General features: G+C 54.6%; 1 protein-coding gene across 14 annotated transcripts in view; it reads left to right on the forward strand.

Annotated features, from left to right (window-relative positions):
• KCNT1 (potassium sodium-activated channel subfamily T member 1) overlaps positions 1–14,177 on the forward strand; it is a 77,350-nt gene extending 63,173 nt beyond the window's left edge. For 6 of the 14 annotated variants that reach the window (XM_048325481.1, XM_048325487.1, XM_048325488.1 and 3 more), the window contains 14 exons: positions 1,286–1,571; positions 1,989–2,094; positions 2,178–2,350; positions 2,548–2,619; positions 2,888–3,022; positions 3,266–3,377; positions 3,660–3,761; positions 3,860–3,943; positions 4,297–4,425; positions 4,812–4,832; positions 5,678–5,981; positions 7,658–7,720; positions 10,245–10,329; positions 10,749–14,177. In XM_048325481.1, the coding sequence (XP_048181438.1) occupies positions 1,286–1,571; positions 1,989–2,094; positions 2,178–2,350; positions 2,548–2,619; positions 2,888–3,022; positions 3,266–3,377; positions 3,660–3,761; positions 3,860–3,943; positions 4,297–4,425; positions 4,812–4,832; positions 5,678–5,981; positions 7,658–7,720; positions 10,245–10,329; positions 10,749–10,869 (1,793 nt within the window). In that variant the 3' untranslated portion in view covers positions 10,870–14,177. The remainder of the gene's footprint in view (positions 1–1,285; positions 1,572–1,988; positions 2,095–2,177; positions 2,351–2,547; positions 2,620–2,887; positions 3,023–3,265; positions 3,378–3,659; positions 3,762–3,859; positions 3,944–4,296; positions 4,426–4,811; positions 4,833–5,677; positions 5,982–7,657; positions 7,721–10,244; positions 10,330–10,748) is intronic. The other 8 variants (XM_048325485.1, XM_048325497.1, XM_048325490.1 and 5 more) reach the window with 6 other exon arrangements.
• Positions 14,178–16,909: the final 2,732 nt, after the last annotated feature.

Below are 16,909 nucleotides of genomic sequence, written 5' to 3' on the forward strand. Positions count from 1 at the left end.
TAAAATACACGTTTCCTTGCACCCGGGGTGCTCTCAGCAAGCTCAAATATCGTTAGTAAACCTCGTGATGTCCATTATCATTAAGGGTATTTGCATAAATGCCCCAAGCCTGGATTTAGCCCTCAGTTGTTTCCAAGGCTGGATGAAGAAATGCCGTGGGCCACATCCTAAATCACGTTTATGATTCCCGAGCAGAGGAAGAGCGTAGTTTTCTCTGCAGCGAGCACTGCATTTGTGCAAGTGAAAAATATCGTGAGTCATTACTTCCCGCTTGTATCTGGGGAGAACAAGTTTTGGAGGAGCTGAGCCACACGAGCACATTATATTTCAGGCAAATAATTTATGTGTTTGTACTCCTGAGCAGCAATTTGCATAGATTATCCCCCAGCAAGCTGCAGAGCGCTTTGCTGAGCAGTGTTTGTCACAGTTCTCACACGGCTCCTGCACAGAGGGACCTTTGCCAAAGGTGATGAGCGGGACAGGAATGACGCGAGTGCCAGCAGGGCAGTGGTGTTTGGCAAGGCTGGTGCCTGGGCTCTGCCTAATGGGACACTCCATCAACATGTTTGGTTTTTGGAGGCTGCTGAAGGACAGCGTGAGGAAGTCTTTCTTGTCCCTTGCTGGATATTAGGAAAAATTCCTCCTTAGGAAAGGTTGTCAAGCATTGGCACAGCTGCTCAGGGCAGTGGTGGAGTCACCATCCCTGCAGGGATTTAAATGATGCGTAGATGTGGCATTTGGGAACATGCTTTAGTGGCAGGGTGGCGGTGCTGAGGGAGGGGTTGGACTCAGTGATCTTAGAGGACTTTTCCAGCCTTAAGGATTCTGTGATTGTAACATCTGGAGCTGATCAGGAGGGATGTGGGACGTGGGTGAGGGCATTGCTGCCTAACTGCCTGTCTCTGGGGCAGAGGGGTGCCCATAGGAAGGGCAGTGCCAGGGCAGATGTGGTTCCTAACCTGGCTGGTGTCCCCCAGAGCCTGCGAGGAGCTGCGGGCAGGGATTAGGCTGCAAGGTTGTCATCTCAGAGATACATCAGCACCATAAAAACTCCTGCAGAGCCAGGTTTTGCAGTTCAGGGAGCAGCAGGTGGGCGAGTGGTTCAGCTGGGCATGGAGCTGAAGTGAGGGCAAAGGAGAGAGGGACAGACCCCAGTGACAGCTGTGCCCTGGGGAGATGCTGCATACAGCGGTGCCCAGGAGGAGGTCACTGCTGGGGGCTTTACGTGCACTCCCTGTGCCCACAAATGGTTGAGCATCCACTGGGCTGTCTCATCCCTGTGCAGGGCTCGACGCTTTGCTGCCTCTCCCCCGCTTAGAGCGTGTTTGCTGTGCTCCCTCCCCGCCGTGTCCAGGTACAGTGGCCATGGACCTGCAGAACACCGAGTGCCGCCCTGCCAACAGCAGCAAGCTGGCACTGCCGGCCGAGAACGGCTCGGGCACGCGCCGGCCCAGCATCGCCCCCGTCCTCGAGCTGGCCGACACCTCGTCCCTGTTGCCCTGCGACCTGCTCAGCGACCAGTCCGAGGACGAGATGACGCAGTCGGACGAGGAGGGGTCGGCGGTTGTGGAGTGAGTCGCTCTCCATTGCTGGAGCCCTTCCTTGTGTGGTTCATTCCGGTGGGATCCAGTTTGATCCAGTTCCCTCTGGTTCATTGTGGTTGCATCCAGTTTGTCCCAGTTTCAGAGACACTGGGACCATGGCATGTGACAGCGCTCAGTAGTACCCGGGGGATGCTGAGGCTCAGCCCCTCTCGGCTTTTCCATGAGCACACAATTGGCTCTCTCCCTGCAACTTTACAATCTCACCGCCCTTTGCATAGCAAAAAATATTCCTAAATATGTGTATTTGGGGAAATTCCCAGCTGCTGCAGGAGAGTGTTGCAGGGCATTTGCCGGTGTTGCTGTTGAATATTTTCCCCAGCACCTGAGCTTTGGATAAATGGAAAGCTCTCCCCATGTCCTCACACAAATTTCTCTCTGCTGCAGGTACGTGAAGGGCTACCCCCCGAACTCGCCCTACATCGGGAGCTCCCCGACCCTGTGCCACCTTCTGCCTGAGAAAGCCCCGTTCTGCTGCCTGAGGCTGGACAAGGTGTGGAGGGGCTGTGGGGGCTGCCTGGGGCTGAACCCCCCCCAGGACGTGTCCACTGAGTCCCTGCGCCGTCCCACGCACAGGGCTGCAAACACAACAGCTTTGAGGATGCCAAAGCCTACGGGTTCAAGAACAAACTGATCATCGTTTCTGCGGAGACGGCAGGGAACGGGCTCTACAACTTCATCGTCCCGCTGCGGGCGTACTACCGCTCCCGCAAGGAGCTCAACCCCATCGTGCTGCTGCTGGACAACAAGCAAGTACTTTTCCATGGGTGTTTTCCCTCACGCAGAACTCTCCCTGTGTTTTCGTGAGCATCTCGTGCTGGGGGTGGGATGTGAGGGAGCAGCAGTGCTGCCGTTGGGTACCTTGGCTGGCCGGCCCTGGGTTTTGTGTCTGTCTTTGCTGCATGGCTGTGCTGAACCACCTTGCTCTCTGTGGCTCTCCCCCCAGGCCTGAGCACCACTTTCTGGAGGCCATCTGCTGTTTCCCCATGGTTTACTACATGGAGGGCACCATTGACAAGTAGGTGTTCCCATGTGTGGCTGTTGTGCCTGAATTGTTGCTTTTACCCCAGCCCAGACTTTTGGGCCACCCCATGAGAAGCCCCAGGGTTGGTAGCATAGAGCTGAGCCCACCTTGGGCTTCTCGGGTTATCAACCCCTCCCTGGGAGATGGGAGCAGGTGAAGAGCAGGTCGGGAGCAGCCTGGGCTCGCCGTGGAACCCCTGTGCTGCTTCCCTGTGTCGTTTCCAAGGGCTGACCCTGCGCTCTTCTCTTTGGGGACTGCCCAGCCTGGACAGTTTGCTGCAGTGTGGCATCATCTATGCTGACAACCTGGTGGTGGTGGACAAGGAGAGCACCATGAGTGCCGAGGAGGACTACATGGCAGATGCCAAGACAATTGTCAATGTCCAGACCATGTTCAGGTGAGGGGTGACCACTGCCTTGGTCACAGCCACTGACCACTGCTGGGGACAAGACCGGGAAGGCTGGTGGTGCCTGGGGTGGTGGCTGTGGGCAGTGGGACACATCTGGTGTTGGGTTTGCTCTAGAAAACAGCATCTCATCAGCTGTTTCTGACCTCAAACAGGACAGGGGTCACTGTGGTCTTCCTCAGGCTTTAAATCCTCTGAGACAGCTGCAGGATAACAGGTCTCTTTCCAATGCAGGCTCTTCCCCAGCCTCAGCATTATCACGGAGCTGACCCACCCCTCCAACATGAGGTTCATGCAGTTCAGAGCAAAGGACAGTTACTCTCTGGCCCTTTCCAAACTAGAAAAGGTAAGAGGAGGTCATTCCCTGCACAGAGGCCTGGAAAGTCAACTCTGACAGTGACTGCATTTGAGCTCCTCAAAGTCCCGTGCTCTTCCCATGTCTGGAAAACCCAATCATGTCTCGCACATTTCCATGGAGAGAAAAATCCTCTTTTTCTACAGTGCAAAGATGCTGCCCTGTTTCCCTCCTGCCACACCCACCAGAAACATTATTCCTGTGCCCTCCCATTGCCATGAGTCCTCTAAGTTTCTGTGCAATCTGAGCTCAAACTTCCCCTTCTTCTTCCAGAGAGAGCGCGAGAATGGCTCCAACCTGGCCTTCATGTTCCGGCTGCCCTTCGCGGCCGGGAGGGTCTTCAGCATCAGCATGTTGGACACACTGCTCTACCAGGTGAGACGCAGCCCTGCAGCTGTGGCCTCCCCTTTGCATCCCCCGGGGAGTATCTGAGCAAACCCTTCCCTGGTTTCCTGCCCAAATGTCTCCCCCAGTCGTTCGTGAAGGATTACATGATCACCATCACTCGGCTGCTGCTGGGCCTCGACACCACGCCGGGCTCCGGGTACCTCTGTGCGGTACGTGCCAAGGCCCCTGGGGTTGAAACCATCAGGCCAAGTTGTCCTGGATCTGGTGGCACCTGGTGGCATTTGTCACCCTGTGCACGGGCTGGGGGTTCCCCTCTTCTGCAGAACTGGGGGGCAGCAGCATTGCCAGGTCATTGTTCCCCTCCTGGGGAATCTCAGCGCTACCAAAAACCCAAGAGCTGCCAAGGACCAAGCTCTCTGTTCTGAGGGCTGAGGTCAGAAATTGCCCCTGGTTTTCTTGTCGAGTCCAGCTGGCTTTTGGGATTGTGGTGGATGAGCCGGAGTGAAGCTCAGGAGCAGCCTGAGATGCACGTGAGGGTTCACATTTGTCCTCTGCTGCTCAGATGAAGATCACTGAGGATGACCTGTGGATCCGGACGTACGGCCGCCTCTTCCAGAAGCTTTGCTCCTCCAGTGCCGAGATTCCCATCGGGATTTACAGGACGGAGTCACACATGTTCGCAACCTCCGAGGTAGGGGCACGGTGGTGGCGTGTGCCGGCAAGGGGCTGCTGGTGGTCCCAGCTGAGCATCACCCAGCAGAGGTGAGATCCAGGAGGGTGTTGGTCCCTGGGGCACCTCAGACCTGGTTGCAGCAGTGGGGAAGGGAGGGGAGGGGAGAACAAGGGAAGGGGGATTTGTGGTTTTTTCATTCGTGTGGCTGCATTGGGTGGCGGTGTCCTGGTTCTCCAGCTGGACACGCTGGGACAGTGTCTGTGCGTGTCTCTCTGGGCAGTGCTGGATGTCCTTGGCACGGCTCTGCCATGCCACCGGGCACCTCGGGGAACAGGGAGGGCACAGCAGGGCTGCCCCTTTGCTGGGCTGACTCTTGGTTTTCCCTTCCTTCTCCCCCGCTGCAGCCCCACGACATCAGAGCACAGGTGAGTGCCACTCGTGTCCAGCCGTGCGCGCTCGGGTGCTGCGTCCCCATCTCCCCTACCCTGTGGCCGATCCCTGGGCTGGCTGTGGCCACTGAGAGCCACCCCGTGCTTTGTGCCAGCTCTCAGCCCCAGTGCCAGCACAGTGCTGCCTGTCCCCATGGAAGGGAGGTTCTGGCTGAGCCTCAGCGCTCTGGGAAAAGTCCTTAGTGCCCTGATGTAATTAACTGGGATAAGGAGCAAGGGAGCCAGCCAGGATCCCTTTTAAATACCTTCAGTTTTCAACTTTGTAAGGAAGCAGCGACAGGGAGCTGAAAGTTGACATTTAATTAAATGCAACCCAGCTCTTTGAGATGCTTTAAAAGGCTTTATTAATAAATTCCTGCTCGCCAGTGGGGATTGCTGGGTCAGAGATGTGGCAGCACAGCTGCTGTAAGAGGAGAGAGAGGGAGATGAGGGCATGGCTGTTCCTTGGGCAGATACCCTGGAGGTGATTCTGTGTGAGGTGTCAGGTGCCCATGAGACTCCCCTCAGCAGTGCTTATCCAAGGGAAGCTGTGGCTGCCCCATCCCTGGAAGCCCAGGTTGGACAGGACTTGGAGCAACCTGGTCTGGTGAAAAATGTCCCCGCCCATGACAGGAAGTGAACCAGATGAGCTTTAAGCTCCTTCCAATCCAAACCGTTCCGGGATCCTGTGAAATCTGCCAGCCAGGTGGTTCTTGCAGTGCTGGGAGAGCCCGTTCGGGTCAGAGCAAGGACCCATCCCGTGGGAGAGATCCCACCCTGCCACACACAGGCCAAACCCTTCTTGGCCACCCCCCATCCCGCGTGACCTGCTGGGCTTCCAGTCACAGATCTCAATCAATGTTGAGGACTGCGAGGACACGAAGGACGTCAAGGAGCACTGGGGCATCAAGACGAGCCACCACCGCAACTCGTGTTCCAGCGACCAGTCGGAGCACCCGCTGCTGCGGCGCAAGAGCATGCAGTGGGCCCGGCGGCTCAGCAGGAAGGGCAACAAGCACTCCAGCAAGACGGCCGAGTGGATCAGCCAGCAGCGCCTCAGCCTGTACCGGCGCTCCGAGCGGCAGGAGCTGTCCGAGCTCGTAAAAAACCGTATGAAGCACCTGGGCTTGCCCACCACCGGGTACGGTAAGTGCCGTTCGGCCGAGCTGCTCTGCGGTGGTGCCTCCCGCTCGCGGGCTCCTCAGGTAACCCCCGGCCGAGCCTAACCCCGCGCCAAGCCCGACCCTGGGCCAGCCTAACCCCATGCCGAGCCTAACCCCATGCCGAGCCTAACCCCTTGCCGAGCATAACCCCTTGCCGAGCTTAGCGCCGCGCCCCGCCTGTCCCCGCGGGCGCTGCCGGGCCTGCTCCGAGCGGCGCCTCACGCCCTGGCTTGCTTGTGCTTGTGCAGACCGGCGCCTCCCGGGCTGCGGGCCCGCCGCGCCGAGCCGTGCCGAGCCCCCTCCCTGCCGCCCCCGGCCAGCTGCAGGCAGCCCCCCCATCGCTGGGCTCTGGGATGGCTCCAGGCAGGCGGTGGCAGAGTGACTCTGGCCCTCGTGCCCGCAGCAGGCCCCGGTGTCCCCCCCGCCGCCCCGCGCTGTCCGGCCGTGCAGAGGGGCTGGCTCAGGACAGCCCGGCCCCAGGTCAGCCCCAGAGCCCCCGCAGTGTGGCAGGGAGAGGCCCGACCCCGTCAGCTGGCGCAGCCCCCTGTTGTGACAGACTTTAATCCGTCATAAAGTCTTCCGTGGAAAACCTTTCGGTAGCTGCAGGGCTGAGTTGCTTCATTGCGTGTGACACCGGTGTGTGGCTGTGACAGCCACAGCGCTCAGGGTCCCTCTGTGCAGCCGCATCTCTTGTGAAGCTTCTGACCTGCCCGTCGGTGCTGGCATCTGTGTCCCCCTGGACAGCTCCCACCCCTTGGTTATGACAAAGTCTGTAGCCCACAGCTCCCTTTGGTTGGTTGGTTTGGTTTTGGTTTTCTTTTTTTTCTTTCTTTCTTTGAAGCCATCCTGTGCTGCTGCTTGTTTGCTCCATCCTCCAAGAGTGTCCATCCTCCCTGTGCTGGCCCCTGCCCACACTCAGGCTGGCAACGAACCCCAGCTGGGATGGGAGCTGATTTGGGGGTGGGATTCCTCCTTTCCCATCTTGGCTTTAGGCACGGGAAAGAGGAGGAGAAAATGTCCAGAAGTGCAGTGCAGGAGGGGTTTGGAGTGGGGGCCCAGGGGGTGGATGTGGGCACTGCCAGCGTCCCCAGGGAGCGAGGCAGGGGAGCCGGCTTGTGGTGGGATGGAGTGAGGACAGGGAATGCCAGGCAAGGGCTTGCAGTGGTGTTTACCCCCTCTCCTTTTTCCCCTATATTACTGGTCCCAGAAGTTTCTGTTGTAGTTCCAGGGGAGATGTCTGCCCTCGGTGAGGCTTCCAAGCTTGGGGCACAGTTTGGGGTCAGATCAGGGCTGGCATCCTTGTCCTGGCCTGTCTGGCACATTTTCACATTTTGGTTGAAGCAAACTGGGGGAGCACTGGCGGGAGAAGGGGCAGTGTGGGGTGCAGGACAGGACAGGGACACTGGGCACAGTGGGGACCAGGAGGCAGCTCCTTGGGCATCCAGCGGTGCTGGGACTGTGCGTTGTCACTGTGTGTCACCGTCAGTGTCTGGACACCCGTGGAAAAACGTCGCTCTGCCTTCTGCCCCTTTCCTTTTTCTTTTGCTCACGTTATCGCTGCAGCGCAGGAGCTCGTCTCTGATATTTGCCGAACCATGGCTTGCTGACCTCTCTCTCTCTCTCTGTTTATGTCTGTGCCTTTCCCTGTATGTTCTGTAGAGGATGTAGCAAATTTAACAGCCAGTGATGTGATGAATCGGGTAAACCTGGGATATTTGCAAGGTAATTCCCGTTCCCTGGGAGTCCCGCGTGACTCATGGCATGCAGTGTACAACAAGATCATGCCAGCTAAGCCCAAACCTCACCCTTGCCAGTTTTCACCTTAGATCCCCAAGCTTTCAGCACTAATTTGTCGGGTGGCATTGGAAAACCAATCACTGTCCTGTAGTGGTGATGCAAACGCAGGGCTCTGCCTGATCAGGGAGACAGAAACCTCAGGGACCCTTTTTCAGCTGAATTCCTACAGGGAAATCACAGCCCTCGGCTTTCATTAACAAAACCCTCCCTCCTTGGCTCTGCGAGGTGGCTTTGGGCTGTACAGCCAGTGGCAGCTTGAGGAGGGGACAAGGAGGGGGACAAGTGCACCAGAGCTGCCTGTGCATGTTGTGATGAGATGCTGGAGCTCCTGCTGGGTCAGCCACAGTCCAGGGCAAGGCAGCGCTTAAAAAATCCCTTTGCACCCCTTGGTTTGCCCTCCTGGACCCCTCTCCAGCATTTGCAGACCCCATTTTCTGACTGGGGGATGTCTGGGTCAGCCCGAGGCAGCAACAGCAGCCACCCTGGGCACCTCGTGGGGCTCTGTGGGACCTGCCAGGTTTTCCCATCTTTTTCCCCTGGAACATGCCCTGGAGAAAGGTCCTTTTTTACTGCAGTAGCCCCAAGATTAGCAATAGCCCATCGCAGCTTCATTTTTGGCTCCACTAGCCCAGGCTTAAGGTGAAACGTTGGCATTTTCCTACAAAGTGTGTCCTTCATCCGAGAGGCAGCCGCAGCTGGGGCTCATGGAAGCCCCAGGCCAGCAGAGTATATTGCGTGGGGCAGCGGGATGCAGCAATATACTCGGAGTGCTCAGCGGGGCCTGGCTTGGCCGCACGGGGTCGGGACAAGGCGCTTCCATGGGGCAGGGAAACCTGCCCAGAGCCAGAGCCCTTCCCCGCCTCCTGTCATGTCAAACCCTGTGTCTCCCGTCGGGTCCCAGGGTCTGTGTGCCACCCTTGCCCCCAGCACTGCCACCCCCATCCCTGTCTCCCTGTAAGGCTGGGCACTGGGATGGCCAAAGCTCTCCGGTGGCTCCAGGACAGGACACCCTGGCACAGGCTGGGGGTCCCGGGCAGCATCTCCCTGAGGGTGGTCCCAGGTCCCCTGGCTGCAGCACCTTCTGTGGTCTCAGAGGTGCCAGGGATGTGTCTGAGCAGCAAAGCAAAGGTCTGGTGTCCCCCTGCAAGCAGCGCTGGGTTTGGAACCGGCACAGCCCAGCCCTGGGGATGTCCCGGGGAGGTCTGGGTGTGCCCTGGCAGAGGCAGCTCAGGAGGAAGCTGTTTGCATCCCTGTGCTGGGTGGCTCTGGTGGCTGGAGAAAAGCAGTTTCACCCCAGTGCCGAGGCTGAAGAGCAGCTGGGCCACCCCCGTGCCAGGGTGATCTGGCACCCATTGTCACTGCTGTGGCAGAAGACTCTGGCTGTGCCCACCGTGGGGCAGGGCAGCTCTGACTGGGGGATCCCCCACGCCGGGCAGGGGGACAGCAGGGCCGGCGTGGTGGGAGCAGCAGGACAGGCCACAGGCAGCCGCCCCCAGCCTGGAGTTAATGCCCATCCCAGTGGCCGGGTCCTGGTCCTGCTGCTCCCCGAAGCAGCTCCATTTGCTGAGCTCGTCCAACCCCCGGTGTGCTGCTCAGAGGGGCCTTTCCCAAAGCCTGGAGAGGTGTCCCAGTGACAAGCCTTGCAGTGAGCTGGTGTCCCGCCGTGCTCCTCACGCTGCCCCAGCGTCCATCTGTCCGTCCCCTCTCCACCCTGTCCATCCACACCCCATCACCCCGTCTGGAAATGGTGTCACCTGTCGCAGCTTCCACCCCCCGGCCGCCCGCAGCCTCGCACCCCCATCCATTTCACCATGATCTTGTTCTTGGCTATTTCGGGAAGCGCAGGGGCCCCCCCGGCACTGAGGCCGCCCGTTCGCCCCCGTGGGTGCCGCTCTTGGTGGCCCTGAGCCCCCCCTGAGAGGTCGCAGTGGTTTAGAGCCATCCCCAAAATGGCATTGAAGGCTCTGAAACTCCACGGAGGCGATTTCCCCTGGGTGGGGGAAAGAAGCAATCCCTGGACTAATCCTGTGTCTGGATGATGCTAAATTGAGTAACTGAAGGGGAGAGGTGGGCAGAGCGTTGGGGGCGGCCCCGGGGGGGTTCAGCTGCCCTCACCCTGTGGTTGGACTTGTGCTGGACACAGCAGGACTAACCTGTTCCCTCTTTTGCACTGAACCAAGGTAAGACATCTCACTTTATTTTGGGGGGAAGTGGGGACTTTGAAGAGTTACCTCTGCCAGTCCCCTGGGCCGTGCTGTGGTGGGAGAGAGCCTGGGGAGGCGAGGAGGGAGGTGGCAGTATCGTTCTTGGTGCTCGCTCCGTGGCAGTGATGTTGCCCACAGCTTCTCCTGGTGAAGGGACCCATTTGCCCCCTGGGGGCTGTCACCTTGCCTGTTGGGGTGTCTGTGGGGGTGTCCCTCCCTCACCAGCCCTTTCCCTCCTCTTGCAGACGAGATGAACGACCACCAGAACACCTTGTCCTACGTCCTGATCAACCCCCCCCCGGACACGCGGCTGGAGCTCAACGACATCGTGTAGGTGTTACCTCACCCCCTGGCCCCCAGACTCCCCCAGTGCCATGAGCTGCCCCCATCCCACTGCTTCCCATGATTTTTCATAAATACCCGCAGGTTTTACCTCTTTCCCAGGCCATTCCCCATCCCTGTGCTCTTGAGCAGTGCCCAAACCACCCCATCTGAGCTCTGATGGGCAGCGTGGAGTTTTCCCTTGGCTTTGGCCACTGAGCAGCCTCCAGCAGGAGTAACTCCTGATTATTTATTATCTTATTTTATGGCATTTACGTGAACAGCTCTTATCATTTAACATCTGTTATTCCAACAACTGCCGTGCTCTGCAAGCAGCACAGCCCCATGGGGCATCCCTGTGCGTCCTGGCTTCAATCCCAGGGGCAACAGGGCGGGTTCCAGCAGTGTGACCAGGCTGTGTCCCGCAGGTACCTGATCCGCTCCGACCCGCTGGCCCACGTGGCCAACGACGGCCACAGCCGCAAGAGCAGCTGCAGCAACAAGCTGGGCTCCGGCAACCCCGAAACGCGCGACGAGACCCAGCTGTGAGCAGCCCCCGTGCCCCGCGTCCCTCCGGGCCGAGGCTCCGGGACAGGCGGGGAAGGAGAGGACGGCCCGGCCGGAGGGGAAGGCGGCTGCTGCCCGCGGTGCCCCGGAGAAAGGCGATGCCCAGCCTGGCTCTGCGCCGCGGGAGGGATGCCCGGAGCCCCGGGAGGGGCGGCACAGCCGGACACACCCGCAGCCGGTGGCCGTGCGCCCCGCGGATTTTAACTTTTTATACCGATACCGCAACTAGTGAGAAAGTCTTCACTGGTGCTGGTGGGACGTGGCGGAGCCCAGACGCCGATGGCCCTGGGGGAGCAGGGCTGTGTTTGATACTGCCCCGGATGGTGCAGGTTGGTTGCATTTATGGGGCTGGTCAAGGCGAGAGTAAAACTGCACCGAAACCCTGCTCCTCTTCCTCCTCCTCCTTCACCAGGTGTCCCCCAGGGTACCCAAACTTATGCTCTTTCACCCAACTCATGTTGTTCATCCTCTGCTGGGTTCCTGTTCCGGGTGTCCGCACCCGGAGCTGCGCCAGGCACTGGGAAAGGACCCTCAGGTGGCCGTGGGACAGTCGGGGTGGATGGGACACGGTGGTGCAGCCCCCACGGTGCCATGGCAGGGGCTGCTCTGCCCCCAGCGCCTCGTGGCATCTCTCAAACCAAAACACGCCAAGCCCGGGGGGCTGAAAGCCCGGCCACCCCTGTGGCAGTGCCTCTGAGCCCCTGGGTTTGTGTCCCCCCTTGCTGCTGCTGGAGCTGAGCTGCCTGGGGGGATTCAGGGATCTCAGTCCTGGGGTTGGATGGGCTGGGCTGGCCAGGGCCACACACCCTTGCATGTGGTGGTTTGGTGTCTCCACTCGGCCCTTTCCCCTCCGGCCAGGGGCAGTCTGGGCTCTGTCCTGGCCATGGCCTGCTGTCCTTCCCCTCCCCGCGGTCACGGGTCGGTCACACCGTTAAGGCAGCGGGTTCTGCCTGTCCCCCCGTCCACCACGGCCCCCTGGCAGCCCCAGCCAGCCCTGCTGGGCTCTGTCCCCCCTGTCCCCATGGCTTCCCCTGCAGCAGAGGTGCATGAAGGTCCCCCCGGCCCCGCAGGGACCTGGCGCTGCCACAAACACCAGATGTGTTTTCCATCTACTTTTGCACATTCTACAACGTCGATGTGGAAAGGGTTTATTTGACTGCCAAGTGAATAACTGAGTTGTTAACTTGATATACTCTTGTGTTCATATCTTACAATTCCAATGTGATTTTTTTTTAGCAAGGAGCTTGTAAAGCACAACATGGCCGTGAAATCCATCAGCTTCCTGCTCTCGCTGCCAGCTGAATGGTTTTATTGCCATTAACATTCACTATTTGCTCCCCATGACACCCCCAATCAATGTTTACAAAGAAAACAAAAAAGAAAACAAGCCAAAACCTGTTAAAAATGAGTTTTAAACAGCTGGGGAGATGCCCCAGCCTATGGGGATGTACTGCCCATCCTGCCCGTGGCCCTGAGAGAGACTTGGAGATGCCCAGGGCATCTATGCCAAGGCTTGAAGGTGTTGAGAGAGCCCTGCTGTGCCTGGATGAGGTTTGGGGTCCATCTTTAATTTTTTTTTATTGTTGTTTTTTCCTGAAGTGCCAGGCAGGAGACCCTGAGTGGTGGCACATCCCAGGCTTGGGGAGGTACCACAGGTAAAAGCAATGAGTGCACTCCTCCTGCCCCACTGAGCTGAGGGCACAAACAGAACTGTCTTTAAAGCTTTTTAGGGTTGTTTTGATGGATTTTTAATGCTTAATTTTGTATCTGTTTGGTTAAGGCAGGCCCATGTTTTATTTATTTCTGTTTGTAGCTTCACACATCAAATCTGTCATTTCAAATGGCAAAAAGAAGTTGGAGGTTAAAAAGTGGGTGTGGTTGAAGTACAAAAGGACATGTGGGCTCTGTGTGTGTAAGTGTCTGCATTTCAGATGGATCATTTTCCAAACCCCACTTTGCTTTCAAGGGAGAGTGGAACAAAGCAGTGGTACAGGTTAACAAAAAAACCAAACCAGCAAACAAACAAAAGCCCAGACCCCAAATTCAACAAAAGGTGTGATTAGTTGCGTGTATTTACTGAGAACATACAATTTTTATGATTTTTTGTTTGTTTGGCTGTGAGCTGTGTGTACGAGCATAAGGAAGCGAGTGCAGCTCCTCAGCTCAACCTTCCCCTGGCAAGAAAATTAAATTTCTTTTGAAAACCCTTAAATTACTTAAAATTTCACCCCCCAGCCCTGAGCAGCCAGGTCAGCCACGTGGCCAAATCCAGGGTCCATGTTCCAGAGGCTCCACTGGCCGTGGTGTTGGGTCCCTCCTTCCTCGGTGGGCACACACAGGTCCTTCCTGCCCCTAATCCAGGGAGAAAATGATCCCAAGAGGAAACCACACGCCAAAAGGACTGAAGCCTCTGTGTGGTTTGTGATCCTATCAAAAAGCCCTCAATAGTCCTGTACTTTGACGATGCTTCTGTTTGTTCAGTGTATAAATCCCCGCATTTGAAGCGGAAGCTCCGTGTACAAACCCTCGGCGTTCCTGCTCTGGTGTAAATTTCCAGCCGTCCTTCCCACGGGATGGGGAAAACCCTGTAAATACTCACCTGTGGGCAATGCAAGTCTGAGACCCAAGGGTTCATTTTTCTAATTCCTTAGCCTCAGTTACAATACTAATGTAAAAACAAAAGCAGTTTATTTTTCTAATGGTCCTGCCAACGTCGATGCAGCGACAAAGAGTTGTTCCTGCCGCTGAAAGGGCCCACGGGGAGAGGGGCACGAGGAGCTTCCATGGCAAGAGGAGAATGGCTGTTGCTCCCAACCATGGAAAAATCCCATTTTCCGGAGGAAATAGTTGTGTTCCAATGCAGAGACCTGGCAGGCTCTGGGGGATGCAGAAACGAGGACAGCTGGGATATTTTGGGGTTTTCCAGCAACGGCTCCGGTGCATGTTCCGTGTCCACTAACAGTTTGATACGCTCAATATGGACCGAATCCATATAGTCTGCATTAAACTCAACTACTCAAACCAATGTTATGAGTATATTTATTTCCTGTTATACCCCTTTTTATTTAATCTCTATAGAACAGGACCTTTTTATTCCAAGCTCAGCTCCTGCATGGATTTTTATCAGCAACAGCACCTCCCGTCTTTCCTCTCGGAGACCCAATTCCGGGAGCTGCTCTGCTGGGATGCAGCCAGCCAAGGGGAGAGGGTTTTGTACAATTCTTGTGAAGATGCTTCACATTTCTGTAAAGATAAATGAAAATAAAAGAGCTGCATGCAGCAACAGGAGACAGTCCTGTCTGATTTTTCTTTTTTCCTGGGAGTCTGTTTTAAAGTCCATGGAAAGATGTGGCTTTAGCCGAGGCTCAAGGCAGCTCTTCCCAACTTTATTTTTTAGCTTCAACTTTTCAAACTCTTCGTGCCTGGATGCACAAAGGGCCTGGTGGAGTATGGGAGCTTTTAAAGGTCATTTGATTTATTCATTTAATCCTACTTTCTATGATTTAATGAATGCATTAAAGTTTGTGGGTATTTAAGGGGTTTTTTTTCTTAAACTGATGTTTAGCCAGGATTCAGTACATGTTCTTCATGTCAAAACTTGTCACTGGCTCCAAAGTTTCCAAGATTTTCAGGAAAAATCCCAACATTTCTAGAGCATTGTAGATGTTGTAACTTGGAGATCAAATGCTGGTAAGCAGAGGTTGTTTTTATTAAGCATTTTAAGCAAATACTGTAAAAATCTGTTTATTTAAAATCGTACAGAAGGACACAAAAATATCCCTTAAATAGGGAAGATAACTCTGGGATGAACACACACATGAGGAAACTGGAAGTAAAAGGCCAGCAGGAAGCCAAGTCCCTGCTAAATTACTTTTTAATTATTGGCTTTAAGCCAGACAAATCTGTACATGGAGAACAAAATCCTCTGATTTTCCAGGACATGCAAGTTGCAATGATTACACCCAAAATAAGGTAATTTTATCACCACCACGAGCAGCTCTCACTGTATGAAAACCCTTCCAAGGCTGCAGAACAGGATCTAATGCTCTGTGCAAGTGGATTTCAGCACTTCCCAGCAGTGGATTCTTCACCTTTTCCTCTTGTTCCACCTTCCACAGCAGCAGATGCAGAAAAGAAGAGGAAATAACACTGCAAAATGAACCAAAATTCGTTTAAATCTTTGCCCCAGTTGAGAAAAATCAGCTTCTAACACTGCCAACTCCTTGCAGCAGAGAAAAAATATCCAGAGCACTAAAATATACATGAAAAATAACGGGGTTGGTGTGGCTGGGAAACAAAAAGGAAACCAAATCCGGGAAGGATTTTTTATTTTGCTGTAAATTTATAGTTATCCCCTGGAAGACAGAGTCAAAAGAAAGAGGTTTTCCTTTGCTGGGATTTCCAGGTAATGCCACGGTAATTTGGGGAGGTTTATGGGCTTCCAACCATTCTTCCAAGTGCCTCATTTGAATTTTAACAAATGCTGGATATTGAATATTTCATCATCCCTGCTGCACACATCAGTTTAAGAGGTTATTTTTTCCCCCACTGCAATAAATACATTATTTCTGAACAAGTTCAGAGGGATGGATGAGAAAACTGTGACAGGATTTCAGCACCAAGATAAAAGTGAATTTATATTTAGCACAGACAAGCAAATTCAATCCACCCTGTAATCTTCACAAGAGGAACGTGCCCGTGCTCAGCACTTGGAGGACCAGGCTGGGGAAGGAAGGGACATAAAATTCCAGTTCTGCAATGGCATTTTCCTTAAAAATTTGGGTTATTTTTCTTCAAAGAAGAGCTGAACTTACCACTTGGAGCAGAAGAGTAAAAATCCACCTTTTCGTAGCCCCACTGGAAGCTTGAGATCTTCAAACCCTCTAAGACCAAACCAAGCCTCAACAAACCTGCAACAGAAAGCTCAGGGAAATACTTTGTGTGTAGAATAATAAAATTTTCAAAAAAACCAATTATTTTTTACTTACAAATGGTAAGGGAAGTCCAATGTCTGAGTGGTGACCTGGAATTAATGGTAAAATTTTCAATGCACTGTGGAAAATACACTTCATTTTAGTGGGCCATATGAATATTCCAATTTTGAACTGGCCTGAAGAATTCTTATATGAAGTTTCATTTATGTGAAGCAGCCAGAGAACCCAACCCCCAAAATACTCCCCAGATTTCTTCAGTTCTGCACAGGAGCAGCAGCAAAAATGGTACCAAATCTCCCCAGAATCTTCTTTCTGATGTCCTTGGAGAATCCCAGCACAGCCTCATCCCAAGGATGTTTGGCACGTCCTGACCCCCAAACCCACTGTCAAAATCAGACCCTGCCCTCAACCACCCCCCTGAGGCACCTGCCTCTCCTTCATCTGCTGAAAAGTAATTACATTTAACCCCCTAATTAACTGCAAGCCACTTAATTGGATAAGCAGAGCACAGATAACAGCTTAGCACACATCCATAGGGACAGCTCCATTCCAGGGGTGGGAGCAGCAGGGACCAAATTCCCAGGACAGTCAGCTCAGAGTGAACAGGAGACACCTCATTTGTTGTTATATTTAATTAATAAATTAAATAAAACATAAAGTGGGGGGGGGTTTGGGGTGCTCTGACACTGCTCCAGTCGCCTGTTCTGGGGATTTATGGGGGGAAAAGCAAAAGAAATGGAAAATTCAAGTCCTGAGAACTCATTCCTGTCACTTTTAGTTTAAAGTACAGCTCCAAACCCCTGGGAAGAGAAATTCCAGAGATTTCTACACTCAACTCCCCAGTGCAGTGGGGACAAAAATCAGCTTCATTTTCTTTACACTCAGCCCTTCCAGTGTAGGTGAAGGCTTTCAAAGGAAATTCATATTTTCCAAACTCAGACTATTTTTGCTTGAACTCTCCCCACCCTGAGAGCAGGATGAAAATGAGACAAAACCACACCAAGTACAGATGCAAACAGCACATGGAACACAGAGACTGATGGGCAGAGCTTGAGAGAAAGAAACTGCACTTAAAATCACTTTAAAGA

Source organism: Corvus hawaiiensis, chromosome 21, assembly GCF_020740725.1.
Source record: "Corvus hawaiiensis isolate bCorHaw1 chromosome 21, bCorHaw1.pri.cur, whole genome shotgun sequence".
Taxonomy (NCBI): domain Eukaryota; kingdom Metazoa; phylum Chordata; class Aves; order Passeriformes; family Corvidae; genus Corvus; species Corvus hawaiiensis.